Source organism: Fonsecaea erecta (assembly GCF_001651985.1).
Source record: "Fonsecaea erecta strain CBS 125763 chromosome Unknown Scaff5, whole genome shotgun sequence".
Taxonomy (NCBI): Eukaryota; Fungi; Ascomycota; class Eurotiomycetes; order Chaetothyriales; family Herpotrichiellaceae; genus Fonsecaea; species Fonsecaea erecta.
The window spans coordinates 1,924,429-1,945,636 of NW_017387248.1; the positions used below are offsets into that span (position 1 = coordinate 1,924,429).

The following is a 21,208-nucleotide window of genomic DNA, read 5'->3' on the forward strand; positions in this document are numbered from 1 at the left end:
GAGGGCGCATGCGTGGTGTCCGGTTTCCACCAACTGAGTTACATAAGCTTGTCACGGGCAGGCCGCCAAGAGTTGTTCCTGGGATCCGCTACGCCATCCGTAGTTGATGGACCGGCACTTTCTTGAGTCTTGACACGTTCTGCGACATGTACGTGGGGCCGAGGAGGATTCTGCTGAGGCTTACATTGTATCCTTCGGGCCTTCGTTCCCAGCTCACATATCGCCCATGGTCTTGCACTTCTCGACTGGCTGCGAAGAGAAGCCGGCCGCCGACATACGCCAAACCAGCCACACCAAAGACACCCGGTGCAGCACTTGAGACAGCGACCAAGTCGGAGCAGAAATTGGGAAACAATGGTTCCTACTACATCTCGCCCGACCTTGCCAGTGCATTGCACGGACTGGGCTTCTCTTCTATTCCGGATGTGGTCAAGGTGCTAAGGCGACTGTGTCAAGACCTGAAAAAGCTTCCTCCTGCGAGTGCCTTGGTGTCTGCAACCACACAGCATAGTATGTGGGTAGTCTGATCAGAAGACCGGCGTCGTCTGCTGACATCTTGACGCTCAGGGTTCGTCCAGCTTTCAGAGGAAGTGCTGGGCTCTGCTGAGGTTGCTCTGATGCGAGATCCACAGATTCTGCGCAAGGCGTTCCATTCACTGGGAAAGAATGCATTCCATACTCAAAATCGCAAGGGCGACGAAGGCTGTGATGCTTTACGAATGGCCTTCTTTGCGGGAGAGATCGACGCGGGCGTGGATGCGGCTGCAGCTGAGATCGCTCTGGGTAGCGCACTGGGTCGGCAAGAGGCTCGTCTGTCCCCCCGAGTTGCCGAATTCATCAAGACAAAAGCATTCGAAGGGAGTGATTGGCTAGCGATGTTACTGTACTTGGATGAAATGACGAGGAAACCCGGCAGCGAAGCAACTGCAAGAAAGAACTATGAGCTCGCCAAAGATTTAGTCGGCATGGTCGAACCCAGCAAGCTGCTCCGTCGTCAAAACTCGTCTCTCCTGCAGCATCCCAAATTGCCGTGGAGGATTCTTCATGATGCAGCGAAAAATTACTTGTCTTACCTCGGTGAAGGTGCGGTCCACGATCAAGTCCGTTCGGACCTTGAAGATGCTATTCGAGACGGCCTTTTCAAATACTCTGATCTTTCGGCAGCTCCTTTCGCGTTGCGTCAGCCGGGTGTGATCAAGAAACACTCAAAGGAGTGGGTTGAGCTTGCCACGCAATCCGCCAGCGCTGGCGATCCAGACTCTTCCCTGCAGCTGGCATTTTATCATCTCCGTAAAGATGGATGGCGTCCTGCAGAGCCGAACCGGAAACCTCGAGATTGGACCGGCATCGAGTGGCTCGCTGTCAGCGCCGCTCTGTCAGCTCCCGAAACGGACTCTATGGCGGCAAGGTATCTTGGACTCGCCCACCTTCTGCGTGAGCACAGATATGTGGACGAAGGTACCTCCTGGATTGACTTTGCGAAGGAAAATATGGGCGAGGCGGGACTAGACCCTGACAACACGTGGCACCACTATTTCAGCGAATTTCAGCAGGCTTGGGAGGGCACGGACGAGTCCTTGAAGAAATACGAGAAATCCAGCGAGGAGTTTCTTGGGCAGTTGGAGTGAACTTGATGGACAGCAACTGTGCTCCAGGGCGTGCTGGTCGACAATGGAGGAGACCTTGCGTCTCAAAGCTCTACAGGACTATCTTGTCGTGCCAGAGGGCCGATCTCTTTCGCGCCAACCTTGCGCAGCGGACTGGGTTCATTCCCGACATCTGTGACGAAAGGTTGGCTTTGCGGTATTCAGCCTCTCCCCAGATCCACAGACCAGCACCACATCCATCTGCGTGACGGAAGAATCGTCTTTGCTATGGAGACTGCGATCCATACCGGTTTCGACAGGGCGGCGTCTGGCAGAGGCGAGGTAGAGGTTTGCTGTGGTGGACAGACCCGATAGGAAGAGGACGGTCAGAATCATGCCAACTGTATTTACCTGTATCTTGTAATTATATTAGACTCGGAGAAAAAGGGGGTGGGATCGGCCCGTAAATGTTCCCAAAGCTTGCTGCTGCTCCCGTCGCCGTCGTTGCAAAGTGTATATAAACGTGACCCGGCACACGAAGTAATACGGCAAGTGCCACCTCACTTGGCTCAAACCCGTGGACGGAGTGTCTCCAGTCCACACGCCCCAAGTGACGCTGCTGCACATATATATGGACCTCACTCTGTACATAGGTGTCAATGACCAAGGCATATCCTTCGTGGTGGTGGTGATGGTGATGGTGTTCTCCAACTCCTCCGTCTCTGCGCTGCGTTCTCGCCTACGACTCCCTCAATAACCTCGTGGCTACCGCGCGATGGAGGAGGAGGAGGAGGAGGAGGAGGAGAAGAAGAAGAAGAAGAAGAAGAAGAGCGCAATGCAAAAAGACCACACATGATATCGGGAGTTCAGGCAACTCCCTCCCTCTCCCACGAATTCAATAACAGCAAATAGCAAAATCAACCCTCTTCCCCAATTTCATTCGGTATCAGGGCTCCTCTTCGGGAGGAATAGGAAGGAGGAGGGCAACACCGATCGATCCCCAGTTCATCCATCGTCCCGTCATGGGCATAGTAAAGCAGTAGTACCATGTGTCATCGTCGCGTGCTCGTTTTCGTTCTGCCCTCAGCTCAGCTACAGTTAGTTTAACCTTCTCCGTAAATAGCCTCTTTCTCTGTTTTTGTCTATCTCTTCTCGGCTGTCCTAATTCAGCATACCCGAAAAAGAAAAGGGCTATGTACGTAAAAGAAAAAAAAGCCTACTACCACAACCTCCCATTGAACTACGCGCGCAGACTAACGACCTAGATCGTAGCCGTGGTCGTAGTAGTAGTAGTAGTACCGAATATATTATTTCGTATCTCTTCATATCCCGGAGCCCATGGACGGAGGACCGAGCACGACCTGACTCGTACGGGGAGGACGGAGGATGACGGAGACGGGCAGAGCTAAGCAGGAGCACGAGCAGAGCAATCTAGACCCGGGCGACGCGCTACCACCCCGGGCATCATGGAGCATCTAGACCGTCGCATGGGCCCGTGCGTGGTTATTATGCCTCGCTCCTTACTACTCGGTACAAGCTCCTCCGTCTCCGAGCACTACCCCCAAGCCAGGGCCAGGCCAAGCCAAGCGGGAAATAATCCCTACTGTACGAATTTATCACTAACGGGAGCACGGGTGGGGTGGGTTATTCGTCACGAACGCACAAAATACGCAGAAAGTCAGGCTAATAACGACGACCTCGCCCCCTGGACACGGAACAAAAAAAGGGGGGCCCGGTGTCCCCCATTTCCAATTTCTGTATGTTAATCTTGGTAGTGGGGGGAGGGATGGGGGAGGTTTGTACGCAGTAGTCACCCAGTAGTATTGCGTGTAGTAGTGTGCGAAGAACAGTACGAGGCACTAACTGGTGCTAGTAGATGCTGTGGGAGGAAAAGTGGAAGAAGGAAGGTTTTGGTTCTAGACCGTTGGCACCTAACTACGGTAACTCTATCAAGCTTTTTGGGGGCCTCCCGGGCTGTACTCTCTACATATTACATGCCTTAGGTTGGTGTTAATGGAGCAGCTAAATAAATATATCGGATCGCGGGTGGTATGACCACACGCTCATAAATACATAGCTGAACACATGCCTCGTACATACATACCACTAGGCACAGCGTAGGCACATGGTCCAGAAAAAACCCCGCCAATAACCTCGCCATGGATCACCGTCTGCCCAACATTTCGGGAGATGCACACCAAGAGATTGAGACTCCATATTATTGCGTGCGTGCATTCCTTTCCTGTGCTTCCGTCACGGCTGCACGATGTTGATGATGACGATGATGCTGTCCAACCATCGTTGCCTAGAGAAAGGGCTGTGACATTCAGACCGCCTTACCTGTCGCCCCATCTACCACCTTACCCGTCGCACCACCCAGCACAGCCGGTCCAATACCATGTTGGACACCAGATCCCAACAGTCTGGCTCACTGGATACCTCACTGGATACCTCAGACGGCGTCTGGCGTGGCTGTCTCTTTCACTTTTCCGATCTCGTTGCCGAAGTTCCGGCTTGTCTATGCCGACCGAGTGAGTACCTTGCACTGTGCACATGTTGGATGACACCTTGTCCACCGGTTCGCGTTTCCCAGGCTTGTAGCCCCTTGAATCCCATTGATAGCCCGCTTGTTCTTTCGAAATAACCAGACACCCCGGCGCTCCAGAACCTGCATGCCTTGCATCTTAGCCTTCTGCAGGCTTGACGAGTTAACCTGGCTACCAATTTCTCCATCCCCATGTTCCGTGTCGCTCGCAAATGCACTCCGAACTTCCTCGGAAAATCAAATCGTACTTTTGCCGTGTTACTGCCCGGGCTCCTGATTGCCCGTGTCTCATTAGCTAGGATCCTAAACACAGAGTGAAAGTTCGAGAGGCATGTCATGTATTGAAAACACCAGTATTAGTTCCAGCACGACCGTCCACAGCCTGTCAGCCACGCCCCCATCTGGGAACTTTCTCACACGCCTTCACAACAAGGTCAACGAGGTCGACCGGCTGCATCGCGTCCACGGCCAGTACGAGGTCATCTTCCCTCACTCGTTGTCGTAGTCACCCGAATCATCGTCGTCAGAGTAGTCATCCCAATTTCTCCGTCGTCTTTGGCCTTCTCTGATCCCTTTCTTCAATTTGAGCGGGAATCCTGCACCTCGGTCAAGCAGGCCCTTCACCAAGTTGGTGCTGGGCTGCACCTGATCGAAATCCTTTGCGTTGACAGCTCGGAAGACTTGACTCGTGACGACATGGTGAGCAGGCACCGTAGCCCCAACTTTGAGCAATGGAGGTTCCATCTTCATCAAGGTAAACTGTAACCGGTATTCGCCCGCTCGGCGCACGGAAAGATCGGCAAAGATGAAGAACGATCCCGGAATGTTGTGAGGAGCTCTTGGTAGTCTCCCAGAAGGCGCGCTGGGCAAAAATCTCGACGTAGGACTGGGGGGCGCAGATACCGCATCTCTTGTAACGGGATGCGTGGGCATTGTAGGGGGATCGGGGTCATCAGCAGTATGAGTAGGACTCGCCACAGTCGTGCCCAAGAGCAGACGCTGCACTTCCTTTTGCCCGTCATCGGTGTAATAGGACTGCGTGCTCACATCTGACTCGACAGAAAATGCGCCGACTAAACGGCAGTGCACAACCCAGAAGGGACATCTTAGCTCTGCAACATCAGCCTCATTGTCCGGATCGAAGTCATCCATTAACAACTGCACGACCGGCGGGGGATCGACCGCTCTGCACGGACTGATCAGCCACGAGCAAACCTCCGTAGTCGAGAGTACTTACCTTCGATCCTTCCCGTCCGGTCCAGCACGCGCGGCTCTGGGCTGCTGTCTGATGTGCAGGTGACACCGCTTGGCAGTGTCGAAGGAGGATGGGATGGAGTTATAGGCCGTAGTCGGAGCCGCGTACGATACCGCGGGTGATTCTGTGACTGGAGCAGTTGAAGGAGTAGCACCGTCATGCACAGAGTCAGATACTGGACTGGAAGTCCTCAATCCAGGTTGGGCCGTTGGTTCGTGAAGTTCACCGAACGAAGATTGAAATGGGGAGGGGTCATAAGACATCCTAGAACCACAGTCAGTTGAGGGAGACTTGGAAAGGGCGTTGCTCCTTACCTTCGATCACTGAAAGTAGTCGCTGGACTGTGAATTGTAGCACTGTGTGCGGACGGTTGTGACGAAGGTGAAAAAGCAGATTCATTCTCCGAACCATGCATTGTCACAGGACGAGAGTGAGGTGTAACGAATGAAGACAGATAGGGTGCAGGTGACCAGCGACTGGGACCCTGGGATTGAACAGCTGGGGCCGAGAAATATGAAGGACGGTCTTGACGGTCAAAACTTCCTCGAGATGGTATCTGGGAAGAATTGCCGTACATAGCGTCTGATGGCAATGCATCCGTGGATAATGAGAACGAGCGGGGATGCTGTGAGCCACTGAGCACACAGGTAGACGAGAACGAACCATGCGTCGCCGGATTCATGATACCTGGAGAGGACTACGCGTGAATGGTGACGGTAATAGCGCTGATATATGGTTGTCTCCTTAAACAGCAGCAAAGGGCACCAGATGGCAGTCGGTCAACCTCAAATGGAGTTCTGAACCGAAAATCTTGTCCAGCACCACCCCTTGGCATCGCGGATGGCATTTAGCGAGGGCTCAGCTGGCGCAATTCGAGACCGGGGGGGGGATCGTGCGCCACAGACATTACATCCTGGCAAGTGATAGTCGCGAGATGATGGGGCACAGAAGGAGTACTCGACAGATAGCCGTGGGGAAAGGGAGGGAGGGGGTGGGAAAGAGAGCGAGCGAGCGAGCACCGAGATTCGGAAAGGAGAGAGAAGGATGGAAAAATGGAACGACACGACAGGGTCGGACTTCGCGCGGATTCTGGGACGGGCAGGGCAAAAAGAGGTTTGACGGTTTGTGCAGTAGCGTTTGCGACAACACGCCAGCGCTGCACTGCCAGTGGTGATGGTGGTGGTAATGGTGGTGGTGCCAGGGCCTTTTGCTCTGCGCAGTTTGGTGAACCCCGCCCCTCCGGGCGGGCGCACAGAAGATGTGTGGCCAGTCGCAGATTTATCGGGGGGTTTGCAAGGGTTATACGAGACCCTCTTTGTCATGTGGGTGTTGTATCATGCCGACCACAGACTCCCTCCTGCGTCAACGTGTGAAGGGGGCCAGCTAAGAAGCCGTCACCTGGGTGTGTGTAATGTCTTCCTGGGCCCTTCCTTCTCTTTTGGCCGTGGCCGAAGCGGTGGTAGGATGGACTGGAGAGAGGTTGCAGAGGTTGCAACTGGACGGATGGATCGCTTCCAGGACCGAAAAACCAGTGTCCCAAAGCGTGTAAGGGCCGTCCGCAATTCCGAAACTTGGATTTCAGCAGAGCCCACAGCACAGAAATCCAAGAATGAAGATGTAGCTTTCGGCATGCGTGGAAGGGTTAGTTTAGGCGAGCATGCCTGTACAGTTGGGTTGGAAGGTTTGTTGGTCAAGGAAGGTAGCAAAGTGGAGATAAACACTAGACGGAGGAGTAGAATCCACGCCAGCCCCCAACCGACCTGCGAACTAAGGCAAGGGTGAGTTCGGGGGCATGCATCGTGATACGAATGAGTGAGAGAAGAGCCAGCGACCACCAGAGGTCGGTCGGTTGGGGTTCCGAGTCCTATGAACAATATTATTAGCCGACAACCCAACTACTGAAAGAGAAGGGAAATCAATGGAGTCGTTTGTGGAGGATGATGAACTGTTACAATTGCTGAACACAGGAGACAGGAATGGAGGCGAGCGAGCAGGTAGGAGATGGAAAGAATGATGAGAGAGAGAGAGAGAGAGTTCTCGTTGCTGTCATCTTGGATCTCCAACTGCAGACAAGTCCGCTGCAATGCTCCATCTCTCACCTCTGTTTCTGTTCCAAAGTCCATCAATCACACTCCATCACTCCATCACTCCATCATCCCATCACCCCATCACCCCATCACCTGTGTCTACCCAACTCAGGCAAATGCACACATGCCTTCTAGCTTTGGTTTCATTAGCTGCGAAAACGCTGGCACTACTGTGTAGGACAGTGACCCAACCCGAAACCGAAACCCGTCGCCGTTGAACGAGCAGCATGAAGCCATACGAATTCGATGCATTAACAGGCGCGACACCCACACCTCTGATATTTTAGTTTGTCCCAGCAAACGAGCGCTTGTTACCCTCTCCCTGTGACTCGTCGTGTTAGAAAGTGCCGGGCACCGCACGTTGAAGATCTGTTCCCAAAGCACCCCGGACAGGGATCCTCCTTCCAGCTCGACCGGGGTTTTTACACACCGTGAGTGAGGGCTGGATGGCAGTCAGCGACATGTCCGGCAAGCACCACTAATGTATGGATGACCTCCCCAGCTCCATTCCCAAGCTGCAGAAAGAGACGGCTTGCGAGTCTCGGCTCCGCATGACCGGTAAGGTGGTAGTTGACTGCCATCGACAAAGGTTGACTATAGCTAAGCTCACCACCAGCGTCAATAGATGTCTGTGCAATCTGCAGGAACCCCTGCACGACTCAAGATAGTCAAATTCCAATCACATCCGATTCCGCTGACAAGCAAGCAATGGCACACAGATCGAGTCACACCCCAGCCATGGCAACAATTGGCGGAGTTCAAGACCAAGGTTCAAGCCATGACCCATCCCCTTCCGCCGTGGAGCTGCTCCTAATATTCGGGCATTTTTGACTATTGGAGCATACTCGTACGCCGTGTTGCCCTACGCATTTCCCATCGCAGAGAATGTGCTCAGAGGGAGGGGAAAAAAGAATGGACAAAAGATGGAGGTGCCGGGGAACAGACCGCGGACCAACAACCCGATCGCTCTAAGCGCTGAATGCAAAGCTAAGTAGGACCACATGCCGATGGCTCAAGCTCTGCATGCTGCATATGAGTAGTTTCGGACGACCCCGTTTCAGCAACCATTGAACATGCTTCTGTTGATCCATTGCCGCCAAGGAAAAACGACGACTAGAGGCGAACCACCTGTCAGGTCTGCTGCGGAACAATCAGGAGAATTGATGGCACAAGCACGGCCCTCCTGACACTATCCACCGGGCATGAACACAAATGAGATGGTCCGGAAGCTGTGATCTCGGTTATCGATTCCAGGCTCAAGATCCCCGGCCGGCGACGGCTAATAATTAGGCCCTCACCGAAAAGCCAAACACCAGTCCTCCAGACGCAAAACCTACATACCAGCACAGTTCTTCAAGGCGGTCATCCACTTATCCTGGCTCGTGCTTGACGCCTCGATACGGCAATGATCCGCACGTTCGGGCTTCAATCGCCATCAACACTAATTGGACGCCACCGGGAGGAACTCATGGGCCTCGAAGTTATTGGATGTAAACCTACACCATCGACAAATCAGATCCTGCTCAGCTGGCTTGAGTCCCTGCCTTGTTTGATAGCAGAGCTTTACCCTATTTCGAACCATGCGTTGCAGGGGTATTACGTACCCTTTTGCCGACCAGGTGGCGAGTGAAGCAAGGAGCTTGGACGACAATAGCTACGATTAGATGGAAAACCCCCACACGCAAACGGCAAGAAGCCAATCTGAGCTATAAGGTTGGCCATCTACACAGCTGCGCAACATAGCCCAGCAATGAAGTGACCCAAGCACCTGGTCTCGGCTTCGACAGGCTCTCTTGTCTCTATGACAGCCAATGTTACTGTCCTCGCATTTCAGGGTGCTTGCCTTATCCGACTTGGCCACCCTATCAGATCATCTACCATAACCTACCGCCCCTGCTCAGCTGCCGTCCGCCCATAGCATAAACTTTGCCCATTGTTGTCCACTGTGCCAATTTCTCGGGGGATGGGGAAAATGTTTGCTCGACCTCTATCACGGCTTACTCTGTCGACCAGCAGCTGGGGACGTGTCTTAGTGCACCCGCTACATTGCTTCACACGGCTGGAGAGATTAGATGAATAGGAAGGAGGTCCTTGAAGTCTTGACCGTTCAGCTGAAGGCAAAAGGCAGATTTTGATCCTGGGCCTGGGAAAATTAGGGCATCAAATCGACGATGGTTCCATTTTCTAGCGGGTGATGAGAAGGTCGACCTGCTGCCTTGTCTCTTCTTACCATGGCCAATACCGTACTTCCCCGCTTACGCGTTCTCGATAGCTACATCGAGTTCGACAGTCTGGAACACCCCAGAAGAGGGCAAGATTGTCAGTCAGGGGCCTCGGAAATTCAAACTCCGTGCGCGAGGACGTGGTTTCGAGGGAGGCAGGACATGTTTGGTGCGAGCGGGCACTCACTCGATCAAATTGCCATCAGGATCCCTGATGTAAACGCTCCGCAGCTTTCCCTGGGCTCCAGCCCTCTCCACCACCTGGGCGCCTTCCAGGACCGTGATGTTTTTTTCCTTGAGCCGTCCCAGGACCACTGCAACATCCTCCTCCACCAGAAAGCACAGGTCACCAGTTCCTGGCTGGACGTGCTCCGCCTTGGGTTCGAACTCTTTTCCACATTCGTGCAGGTTGATTTTCTGAGTGCCAAACTTCAGTGCATGCCGAATAATACTGGGATCGGTTTCGGCAGCGAACGAGGTGTGCTCCATGCCGCAGACATCCTGGTAGAATTGGATGGTGGCGTCGATATCCTTGACCGTCAGGACCAGATGATCGAGCGATTTGACTTTGGACGCTGAGGTCATGACGTTGCGTTGGATTTTCCCTGACCCTGGTCAGAGCTGATCATGGACGACCGAGAGCGTGACAGTACACGAAGAGCAAGGGCGAAGAAAAGGTGTCGCCGTATTGTCAGAGAGACATGTGCCTGACCAAGGAGAGTTCGGCGGACGAGTGAGTCGACGATGATGCATGGTTATGTAGGATTTCCAGCTGCCCTACCTTGGTTACAGTGCGGCATTTAGCCCGATGAGATTCGGTATGGACAACAATGTCGGCGGACAACACGCCGAGGTTCTACCATTGGATGTGCCTCAGTTAGGAAGGCGTAGTTACGGCCAATATCGGTTAAAAGCGACGACTCGAGGGGGCGATCGGGGGTTATGTAAGGACCTCGGTTTGGAACATCAACGTAGGTCGCATGGTGCGAACTGTAAGATGGCGAAGTGAGTAGCCTCTATTGATACCCCCAGCCAAGTCCATCTACACACATGCGAAGCATCCAAATATCACGCTGGTCGAGGGAAGAGAAGAGCAATGTGGTGATGGGGCTAAGATAAGATAAGATGGCGAATGGATATTCTGTCAGACCGCCACGATAAATTTTCAGTATTATCTTCGCAGCTTTTGTGTTGTTCGACTTCAGCTCTGCCAACTACTACCTCTCCCTACAATGGTGACAACCAGGTCCCAGGAGCGTAAGATAGGCTCCTTGAACTCGCCCCCTCCCGCTGTGGAAACGGGTACGGCGTTTTCACCCGAAGCTGGAATAACGCCAACCAGAAAATCCAAGACAGCCTCTGCGAGTACTCCTTCCTCGGGGGAAGGGCTTGCCTCAATTGCGAACAAAAAGATTGAAGTCGTCATAGAGGTAGCACCAAGTCTTCTGGGTCAAGAGCATGCTCAACTCGGAGGGAACGGAGAGGGAGCGGAGATCTCGCGGCCCCAGCCTGGGAATTTAGCACGTCCCCATGTATCAGGCTTTCAGGAGGTGCCCGAAGCTCTCTCGCCCAATGGTGAAGCCGAAGGTGGGCAACACGGCGATGGAGGCGCCCTAGAGGGCATACCCCAAGACAGTCGAGAAATACAGGCCACACTTGCCAACCGCTCGAAGAGCCTTGTGTCACCAAGCCACACACCAGCAGCCGTCCCTACACGAAAGAGATTCACTAGCGAGGATCCTGAGGACACGATTTCAGGAGCTGTAACCTTTGGGAATCAGTTTGCTGGCGCCATCACTCCGAACAAGGGGGAGAAAGACGACGTAGATGACGATGGAGATGAAGACGACGACGACGCTCCTCCCGAAGTGGTCAGCAGCTCTGTTGCTGCACAACAAGCTATGCAGATACCGAATCCCTCGTTGCAGCATTCGAGTCGCAAGAAAAGAAAGATGCTAAGCGATGTTGGCCATGAACTTGGTTCTCCAGTGCAAGTACCTGGTCTGGCAATAGCTTCGGAGCCACAAAGACTAAACACAGCACAAGACAAAGCCGAAGAACTCACCACATCAAGTCAAATCATTCAACTTGCTAGCTCGGAAAGCGAGACGGGTCAACCACCGAAGTCCATCGCGGACAATCACAGTGCGGCCAACGATACGGCTGATGAGTCGATCGAGATTGTCATGGCACCAACATCAAATGAGAGCCCAGCACCGGCAAATACTACGACACAATCAGCCAGGACCCAAACAGGGCTACAGAACCCTGAAAATTTCAATACGACGTCTCAGCGGCAGCCTTCTGAACCATTGGCGGAGGAGGATATTCCCACGCCCAATGAGGTCACCCGTCGTGTGCATTCAGGGGAGCAAGATCAAATTGCGGTGAACCTTTCGAGCTCCCTTACTCAGGACTCATACACAAGCATGGCTGACTGCGGCCCTTCTGCCACAAATCCAGAAGTACGAAACCCGCCACTGCAGGGTACGGCTGAAACAGAAGCGACCGCTGAGTCCTCCTCTACCATGACCCCTGCTCCGGAAGGCCTGGAACATGTCACGCGAGAACTCCAAGCAAACACAACCGGTACATCTGAAACCACAGTGTCAGCTGAGTTGTCCACGAGTGTTGCGGTGAAAAGGTCAAATTCCAGGACGCCTACTTTGCGAGCCCGTCCGAAGAGTAAACCATTTCCCCACAGGCAACAGGTCTTACCGAGGCCGAAGCCAACAAGTCTGCAGCAATACAGAACCCGACTGTTAGGCCGGCATCCCAGAAAAACAGAATGGGGAGTGCCTGGTTTTCGGAAGGCAAAGTTCGTCGGCGTGTGAGTTGCCAACTATCTCTTGTTTTGGGGAGTGTGGACAACCCGAAGCCTCAGCATCCACGTTTCCAAATCTGTGCCTTTCACATCTGGCCATTTGTATGTGATCGTCTCTCTTTGAGAGTCCCCGAATGACCGAAAGGCCGGGACCACGACGACAACCCTTGCGGCACTTTGGACTTACGGCTCGGGATCCCACAGAGGCTGAGAAAATGTTGGCTAGAGCCCTGCATCACCTCGTTTTCTGTCGATCAATTTGCAAGCCACGCGGAATATTGAACGAAGCTCCACCGACAATCTGTTGATGCCCTGGGCAGCATTACATTTCCATTGCGCGTCTAGCCCATGCACTTCTGTGTGAACCGGGACAAAATCAAGGTCGTCGATCGCTGTGGGTGGAGAGAACGCAGGATCGTGGTATCCGGATCGGCGTCGTTGGTCTCGGTGGGTCCAATTTTCGGAGAAAGAAGGAGGTATCTGTAAACATGCATTGCATGTACATTAGTTTGTCTTTTTGTGTAACACACAAGGCTGGGCTTCTACAGGTGAGCCAAGACAAGGCGGGGAACATTCGAGGTCTTGCAATGCAGACTTTGACTTTGGCGACCGGGGCCCCGGTCACAGCTATGTATGTAACATGTAACCAAAGATCGTCTATGTGGAATGGGAGACTTGAAACTTGGAGAGAAGTGTGCATCCGTCCGGCCTTTCAGGCAGCAACACCGCCACAGCGGCTTTGAAAACCGGGCCATGCACTCCATCGCTCGATCACTCTGCGTACCTCCTGTGTTTGTCGCTCACCTCGTCGTCGATCGGTCAGTCCACCAATCTGTCCATGGGTCAGCAAGCCGGCCAGCCCACGGCCTCTCTCGCACTGTCTCCTAGTCTGTTGGTGCACTTACGTACGCATGTATGTATGTATGTATGTATGTATGTGTGTAAGTACATGTTGCGAAAGGAGGACAGAGAGAAGTGAACTGAGCGAGCGCTTAGGGCCGGGCCAGGCCAAGCCGGGCCACGGAACAAGCGGAAAATGGCACCTAAGGCTCGGAGGGAGGGGCTATGTCTGTTTGCCTGATGCCTGCCTTGCCTGCGTGGGGGCGACGGACTTTTGTAGAGGAAGTTTATGTGTCGTGTGCGAGTGGGCGAGGACGTCAGCCAGTCATGTCAGTGAGAGAGGGAATTGACTGAGAAAGTGTGTGAGTGTGTGAGAGTGAGAGAGTTATGGGAGTGGAACATCAGCCTCGCCCCGCCCTCCTCGTCGTCATCGGCCCAGATCTCAAGGACCTTGTCGCATATAGGAGGAAAGAAAGATAGATAGAGAGATAGAGAGAGGGAGAGATGGATATCATGACACAGAATGCATCTGGGACAGGAGTGTATATATATATATATATATATATACGCCGATCGAGTAGCTATTATCTTTGTTAATTTCAGCGAGAGAGCGATTTGACTAAATAGGTTGTTAGCGGGAGAGCAAAGCGGCGAGGGATAAGTCAGCGAAATGTCCCCGGGCGTCGACTGTTTGGGGATAATATATATATGCAGTCGGAACTCGCTGGTATTTGTGTACGCGGAACCCATTGATGGTACTGGTAGGTGCCCTTTAACAAGGCTGAGGAATTCTTCAAATGTCGAGTTTTAACATGCATGCATCGCGGTCGATCTAGCCACTGAGACTGACTAATTAACGCATGGATTGATGGGTGGATGGATGGAAGGATGTTGGCGCAGAGACACAGACTGACAGACAGACAAGACCGGCGGGTCAAGGGACTGACAGATAGATGGGTAGATATATGGTTAGATGGAATGCGATGCAATGCATTATATTGTATTCGCGTTGCGTTGCTTCGCATCGAGTCGCATAACATGACATGCCCTGACATGCCAAGTGCAGCGCCCTGCTTTCGTCGCGACGTAGACTCGTTACATGACATGCATGATGAAATTAGAATAATGGTGGTGTTCGTAATACAAGATCCCCCAAAGGAAAGAGAAAAAAAATGCGGCCGAGTATCGCTAGGTAATGAAATGGAACACGCCCAACACCACGACAAAAGAACTCCCGCTACCTTTTTCCATCTCTCTTCCATGGTGGTTCGTTCAACATGCTCCGCCACGTCCGGTGACCGCACGCACAGCGAGCATCTCGATCCTCTTCGCGTACAGATCCATCGAGTGAACCAGAGGATCCCCGAAGACGACTTGTCGCAATTGCTCATCCTTGACCAGAGACGCCGTCACGTCGGCCTCCGTCGCACCGGGCCAGTGTGGAACGCGGAGCACCACGAGACGACCTGCATTTGACAGCGTCGCAGGAGGAACATCCCACCACAGCTTCCTGAGTGGGAGAGACGGATTTTTCGATTTCGGAGGCTTGGGTCTCGATTGTTTCTTTGGAACGGCTATCATTGAGAGATCGAGTCTGGACATGGACGCCCCAAGCGCCGTCAGCGTTTGTACGGAGGACTGCTTTGGTTCGAGGGATGGCAATGACGGGATTGGTCGCGACAGCAGGTCAACGAGGCTTTTCACATATGCCTTCTCCGCGCGCACAACGGGGTCCCCCTCGTTCATAAACGAGTGAAAGAGACATTTGCGTAGCCGTCCATCAGCGGTGTCGGGCTTCTGGAGCGGTAAGAGACTGACTGGTGGAGCTCCAAACGTGACACAATGGACTCTCTTAAAACAGTCTGTGAGAATGTTGAGCTCTGATTCAACCGTCTCCGCAAGCATGTGAGCATATAGCAGACTCGCTACGGCTCCACCAGCAGAGTGACCGGTAATCAAGAGAGAGCAGCTCGATCGGGACGGGTTCTCTTCCAACAGGTGTCGAAGTCTGGCCGCGATCGGCTTGACCATCGCCTTAGCGACTCGAAGAAAACCGGAGTGACAGAGATTCCCCTGGTCGTCCAGAAATCCGGCCGGCGACACGGGCTCGGTGTCGAGATTAACCCCCCAATCGCGCACACTAAAGAAACTTGTCCCACGGATGGCGAAGACGATGGTTTTCTTGTCGTCACACGGAATCGACTTGATCACCATGGCCTTTGTCCCTAGACGGCCATCTGCCGAGACAAAGTCCTTGCGTTCCGACGAGGATTGTGGGGATATGTATGCGCTGTGTGAATATTGTGCCGCAAGACACAGGAGCGGCCATGTTGGTATATAAACTCGGAATGGTTGGAGAGACACAGGCAGTCTAGAGTTCATGTATAGGTCAAGCTTGGAGAAGACGTTGGTCTGTTTCTGTGGCGCTTGTCTCCTCTGCCTCGCTGGCATTTTCTCGACCCCTCCGAATGTTCGTGCCATATCTCGATCCATAGCATATGTCTCTCCGAGTTCTGGTGTCGGAAAATCTCCCTCTGAAATCAGCAGCTCTTTCTCCAAACCCGAAAACGCATCTTCATCAATGAGCGATATGACGTCGCCCAACTTTTGGTCGATCCGCTCTCGCAACTCAATTGGCATGGACGCTCTTGGAGGGCCAGCATCCACGTAGTTCGATGGAGGAGGTGGCCATGTGTGTTGAGGGTGCAGAGGCATTGCGTGGTACTCCATCTGTACACTCTGCACCGGAGGCAGGAACGGAGCCGAGTTCACATAAGGGTACGAGGCGGGAGGAAGGTGTGCAGCGGGCTGCCATGTCCATTGGGGCTGAGGCTCCTCGTAGATGACGCCGGAGGTATTCAGAGCATAAGGAGAAGGGTTTTGAGGAAAGACAGGCACAGCAGCAGCTGGAGGTTCTGTGTATTTGCGGCGCTTGCGGGCGTCACTGAAGAAAGGCATTTTGGGAAGCAGGCGGGGTGCTCAAGCTGCGCATGAAGTGCGACTGTTGGATTTCATATCAACGAGAAAAAACATGTCGCTTCAGACGGCTCAGAGACCACTCACATGACTTAATTGCCTTGGTAAAGAATTGCACTGGCGCTTTTCAAATAGTTATCTTGGTGTCTCATTGCTGTTCTCCATTTCGCCTTGTTGCCTTCTTCTGCCCAGTCAGTGTTACCCGCCGAGCAGGTCGGAAATGTCGGGTTCCCGCACCTGCGCCACGATCAAGACCCAATCATCATGGCGTATTGTGAGGTTCGCAGAGGCAGTCGGGCGATCGTCTGTGGAAGCTTGGTCATTTGGATGCAGTGACAGGCACGGAACTTGCCTTTGGTCATTCCCAACGGGGGCTGGTAGACACAAGAGGAAAGACTCTGCGACACTTTTAGTGATGATCATCGTAGCAGGGGAAGCTGATGGTATCGATAGCAGCCCGTTTTGTGGCTTACCCCTGACGTTTTGCGACTAAAAGGCTGGCCTCGCTTGCGGGATGTCCCTTTGCCTATGTCATCGCCCAGTTGGTACCTAGTAATTAGCGTGCACTTGGCCTGGAAAGTTACAGGTAGGCGCTCGTACCTAAGGTAGCCTAAGACCTACAGGGCTTCTAGGCGCTACCCTTCTGGGCTGACAACTTTACAGGTCCCAGCTAGGCGCCAGTCCAGCAGCTAGGTTCGTCACCCACCACTGCTCAGCAGCAACGACTTCGGTTACGGTCTAGTTAAACCCCTCTTCCTCAACTTCTATTTATTTGATCCGACTGATACTATCCATCATCCGAGAGCGCGGGTTTCAACAATGAGGAACGAAGTGAATAAATGACAGACACATGCTGCAACCAGCCCATCCGCAACAGGCACGGCGATGCAGGGTCTTCATTACTACTGCTATTCTGGAAAATGACCACGTTTCCCTTGTGCCACCCGAGAGGACAGTGCATACAGAAGCGCTAGCTTGATCCTCCCCACTAGGCGGGAGTCCCTGAAAGTTGTTGAAGGCTAAGACAATGTCATCAAAGTCCCTGACAAACACGGTCACCTTATCGAGGAAGGAAGCTGTCGAGCACTAATTTATACAAGTATTCTCTGTTGAGCGTTTCTGGCATAACGGAATAAAACTTTTCACAAAGAAAAGCCAGAGAGCACGAATTCGGAACAGTGTTTATACCAACCACCCCGTCGGTCATGTATGTCGTTTATCTGCCAGATCTCGGCTGCTGCTGGACTACACCGCCATCGTCGAATCAGATATACAGTCGGGCAGAGCTAAGACCAGATGTATGTATGCTCTCGATCTAGGGCGTCGGTACCTTACCTTCGACTGAACACACCACATGCAATAACAGCGCCTGGAAAGGGATCTAGATCTGTGACCGAACAATCTGGAATCCGACAGACTCGCGATAGTGGCTTTTTCCCCAAGAGACATACATCAGCCAAGGCATGAAACGAGAAACGAAGATGCTTCGGCGGCGGATTTATTTTTCCAGTTGGCGCTCAAGTCGAGCTTGACGCACACTCGACGCACTCAAGTGAGTCGTCATACTCTGCAACCCGAGTCTCAAGAGGTCCAACAAGGGATCCATGCAGGGTGCCACTCTAGCTTCTCAACTTGCCTTTCCGGTGGACTGCTTCCTCGGCGCGAACCCACGGGAAGGAGGCGTTATAATGTCGATACCCACGACCAATCCTATCTTGGATCACAGCTGCTGAGAAAGGAATGCGCCAGAACAGAAGCAATGCCATAGGTGGCAAGAGGAAAAAGAGCTGTCGGGCTTTAGCACACCATGACAAGGTGTCGGTGACCCCCTCCGTCAGCGTGCATGAGAGACGCCACCAAAGCAGAGTACGATATACCTGGAGTTATCCTCGAAGTTAAAGAACCATGCCAGCGTGTTATTCGGGAAGTTGCACGAGTGGTCAGGTACGAAGCTAAACCATCGGTTGGGACTAATCTGGCCACTTGACGTATCCAGAAGGATCTCAAACGCGTGTCAGCGGCCAGAGGAATACAAGAATCTCCCTCTGGTGCCTCCACGGTCCAAGTTGAGGTAGTTCTCCGTACTACTGGTAGTCCATGTCTTGATTTCCATATTTCTGGTTCATCCCCCCCCTCAGGCTAGGGGCACCCAGGCTCTGTCTCAAGCTTATTTGTCGGCACTTGTAGGGACAGAACCGACGTTGCTCGCGCTTTGGGCGGGAGATGCTGCTGATCTTCGATCGTGTGGTCTTCTCCCGAGTCCAATAGGCTTCCTATCCGATGGCCTTTTGGGCCTTTTAGTCATCCTGGACACACGCGAAGATACAAGGATCGAAAAGGGGATAAATCCCTCTCGGGAGCACTAGGCGCCCCTGGAGAAGCCGACGAAACGGCGTCAAAGCGCCGCCAGTCATCGAGCGATGATGGATCATGTTGGCCGTCGTACCACCCAGCGCTTCGTACATTTCTGACTTTTTAATCTTTGTCGATCGAGGAAACACACTGCAATCGCACTTTATTACGCTCTTTTCCCCCCTGGCCCTGTTTATTTGTTCGGATTTTGTCTTTGGGGGCGTAACCGCGAGGATTTTTTATCCGGCCATCAACGATCTCCTCGTTCCCACGACGTGTCCGGGGGCGTCCAAGCTTTCTCACCCAATGATTTCGAGGGCCACAACTTCTCAATTCGAGACAGGCGCCGTTCACGATGGCCTCGCTAATCCGATGCAGCAGATTCACATCGATCTGGGTGCGCGAGAGAGGCTGAAATTGTAGAAATGGCACAATCCGACGTCCACCTCATGAAAGATGATAAGTCTACCGTCTGCCGACTTTCCTCCTGTCTTCAGATGAATCCCATCCTCTCTGTTCGACGCACCCCCGAAACTCTTGCACACATCCGAGCTGTATGTCCGCCGCAGTCGACATGTCCAAGACTGCACGTCCCACGGTTTACCTGTTTGTTAACAAGGACAGAGCTTCTCTGTCCCTGTCCAGATGCCACGGGAAAGACGCCTCGGCTATCCTCAGCCATGTCCAGTCGTGCCGCAACCAGAAGAACAAGCAGTTGCACATGTTCAGAGTCGAGGACACCACCGAGCTAATCTCAGCACCTCCGTCCCCTCGAAAGCAATCCATCAGCCACAGGCACCCCAGGCACCGTTCGCCGAGGCCAACCCCACCGTTGCGAAGTGACACACCACCAACAACACCCAAGGACCATCGGCTGGTTAAGCCCGAGCCAGTAAGCTCTCCTCCTCCTTCTCGGACCAACTCCCCGGGCAAGGCGCCCGAGGTCGAGGAACTGCTACACTACTTCAACTCGTTATGCTTTGCGCAAGAGCCACACCCTCACGGCCAACCACAGAGCCAAGATCTCTTCCATCAGCTCGTCTCGTCCGAGGGGTTTTCAAGCTTCTCGGATCGAGTTGTGGGAGGAATTCACGGATATGCCATGCTTGCCTGCATAGCCGCGAGAATGGGTGCCGATATACCCAGTCGACGCGAGGAGTTCGAGATTAAGGCAACCAAGTACATGCAACCGTCGCTCCAACGGCTACGGGAACAACTCGCCGATCCAGCGACGAGAACGTTGACCGATCGGCAAATTTTGCAGGAAATGGTTCTCCACTGTGTGACGAATTGGTATCTTCAGGACTTTACAGCCGCCCAAACACACTTAAAAGCCATCAGTTGTTTTATGGGTTGTCTCGACGTTTCCAACAGTTCAGACCGCAGGCTGATGGATCTCATCAACCGGTGCGGTCTCTTTATCGCTACGAGCATACGTGCCGAGCAGACCGCGCGTCCAAGCGCGTGTCAGAGGACAGAATCCTTTTCTGCACGTGGTTTATGCCGGGTGGTCTAAGCAGAGGAAGCTCCGCGGCGTCCGAGATACATTCACGAAGGTCTTGCAGGAGGTACTTTGATTGTTTTGCACCGGTGCAGATTCAGCCAAAGCGCACCTCACCCAATCAACCACTACGTCTTCTGGTGAAGCGTTATCTGATTTTGCTGACGGAATTGCAAAGCCGCAAATCAAATACTTTCTAGCGCGTCGATCGGCGATGATCAGCCCTTATAAGAGGGTAGCGACCGACGGACCTTTGCGGTGGGTGTTGGTGGGGATATTGTGCCGTGCATATGTAGCTCTTTCAAGGTTGGGATTCCACTATGCGGGAATGGCCATCAATGAGCTCCTGTGCCGTGTCCCCCACTGGGGTCGGAAGAAGGCTGGATTTGTTGACTTGGAGCAGGGCGTCATCTATCCCACGAAGAATTAGCTAGAAGCTTCCCTGCTAGGGATAGAAGATCCTGCCGGACACTCCACCCTAGCAAGAAGACATTGAAACTCTGTTGCCGAACGCGGCATGTAAAGGTGCGCATTTCTTCTTGAGACGCGATGGTGAATCTAGGTCTTGCAAGCTGTGCATCTCTGATGTACGAACAGGTTTTTGCTATGTCCCGTCGAAGAAGCGACGGAGACGAGAAACAACGCATTTCCTTCGCTGCAGACTGGCCACATGCCAGTATTCTCACCCACTTTCTTCTCCACAAACAACATACGTCAACCTGGGGAGAGACCGTGACAACTCCTCGTTCCCAGGTTGACTTGTAGTCATGAGAATCCTTTCTCGTGATCCCGTAGGCTCCTTTTGGCCATAATAGGCAGGTACCGAACGCTTCGCCATTGGCGATATGCGCAGAAGTTCTCTGAGCGATTCAAGTCATTCGGGCCCGGTCCCTTTTAGCCCATGTCGGCTTGGCTCTTCTTGTCTTCAATCAGGATGGGATAGAAATGGTGGTCTGGAAGTCCGTCTGGAGGACTTCTCGAATGGCTTCAATGCCAAACAACCACCATTTGTGCCTGTCC

General features: G+C 53.1%; 6 protein-coding genes across 6 annotated transcripts; 3 read left to right on the plus strand and 3 right to left on the minus strand.

Annotated features, from left to right (window-relative positions):
* Positions 1-146: 146 nt before the first annotated feature.
* AYL99_06759 (hypothetical protein) lies at positions 147-1,628 on the plus strand (the record flags this gene model as incomplete). The annotated part of the gene is made up of 2 exons (XM_018838268.1): positions 147-510; positions 568-1,628. The coding sequence occupies 2 exons, from the start codon at positions 147-149 to the stop codon at positions 1,626-1,628; spliced, it is 1,425 nt and encodes a 474-aa protein (XP_018692828.1).
* A 2,992-nt stretch (positions 1,629-4,620) lies between these two features.
* AYL99_06760 (hypothetical protein) lies at positions 4,621-5,801 on the minus strand (the record flags this gene model as incomplete). The annotated part of the gene is made up of 3 exons (XM_018838269.1): positions 4,621-5,317; positions 5,369-5,650; positions 5,701-5,801. The coding sequence occupies 3 exons, from the start codon at positions 5,799-5,801 to the stop codon at positions 4,621-4,623; spliced, it is 1,080 nt and encodes a 359-aa protein (XP_018692829.1).
* A 4,077-nt stretch (positions 5,802-9,878) lies between these two features.
* AYL99_06761 (hypothetical protein) lies at positions 9,879-10,280 on the minus strand (the record flags this gene model as incomplete). The annotated part of the gene is made up of 1 exon (XM_018838270.1): positions 9,879-10,280. One exon carries the CDS (start codon positions 10,278-10,280, stop codon positions 9,879-9,881), a length of 402 nt encoding a protein of 133 aa, XP_018692830.1.
* Positions 10,281-10,927: 647 nt separating this feature from the next.
* Positions 10,928-12,529, plus strand: AYL99_06762 (hypothetical protein; the record flags this gene model as incomplete). The annotated part of the gene is made up of 1 exon (XM_018838271.1): positions 10,928-12,529. One exon carries the CDS (start codon positions 10,928-10,930, stop codon positions 12,527-12,529), a length of 1,602 nt encoding a protein of 533 aa, XP_018692831.1.
* A 2,102-nt stretch (positions 12,530-14,631) lies between these two features.
* Positions 14,632-16,317, minus strand: AYL99_06763 (hypothetical protein; the record flags this gene model as incomplete). The annotated part of the gene is made up of 1 exon (XM_018838272.1): positions 14,632-16,317. The coding sequence occupies one exon, from the start codon at positions 16,315-16,317 to the stop codon at positions 14,632-14,634; it is 1,686 nt and encodes a 561-aa protein (XP_018692832.1).
* A 2,944-nt stretch (positions 16,318-19,261) lies between these two features.
* On the plus strand, positions 19,262-20,203 carry AYL99_06764 (hypothetical protein; the record flags this gene model as incomplete). Its single annotated transcript, XM_018838273.1, has 1 exon — positions 19,262-20,203. The coding sequence occupies one exon, from the start codon at positions 19,262-19,264 to the stop codon at positions 20,201-20,203; it is 942 nt and encodes a 313-aa protein (XP_018692833.1).
* Between the last annotated feature and the right edge of the window lie 1,005 nt (positions 20,204-21,208).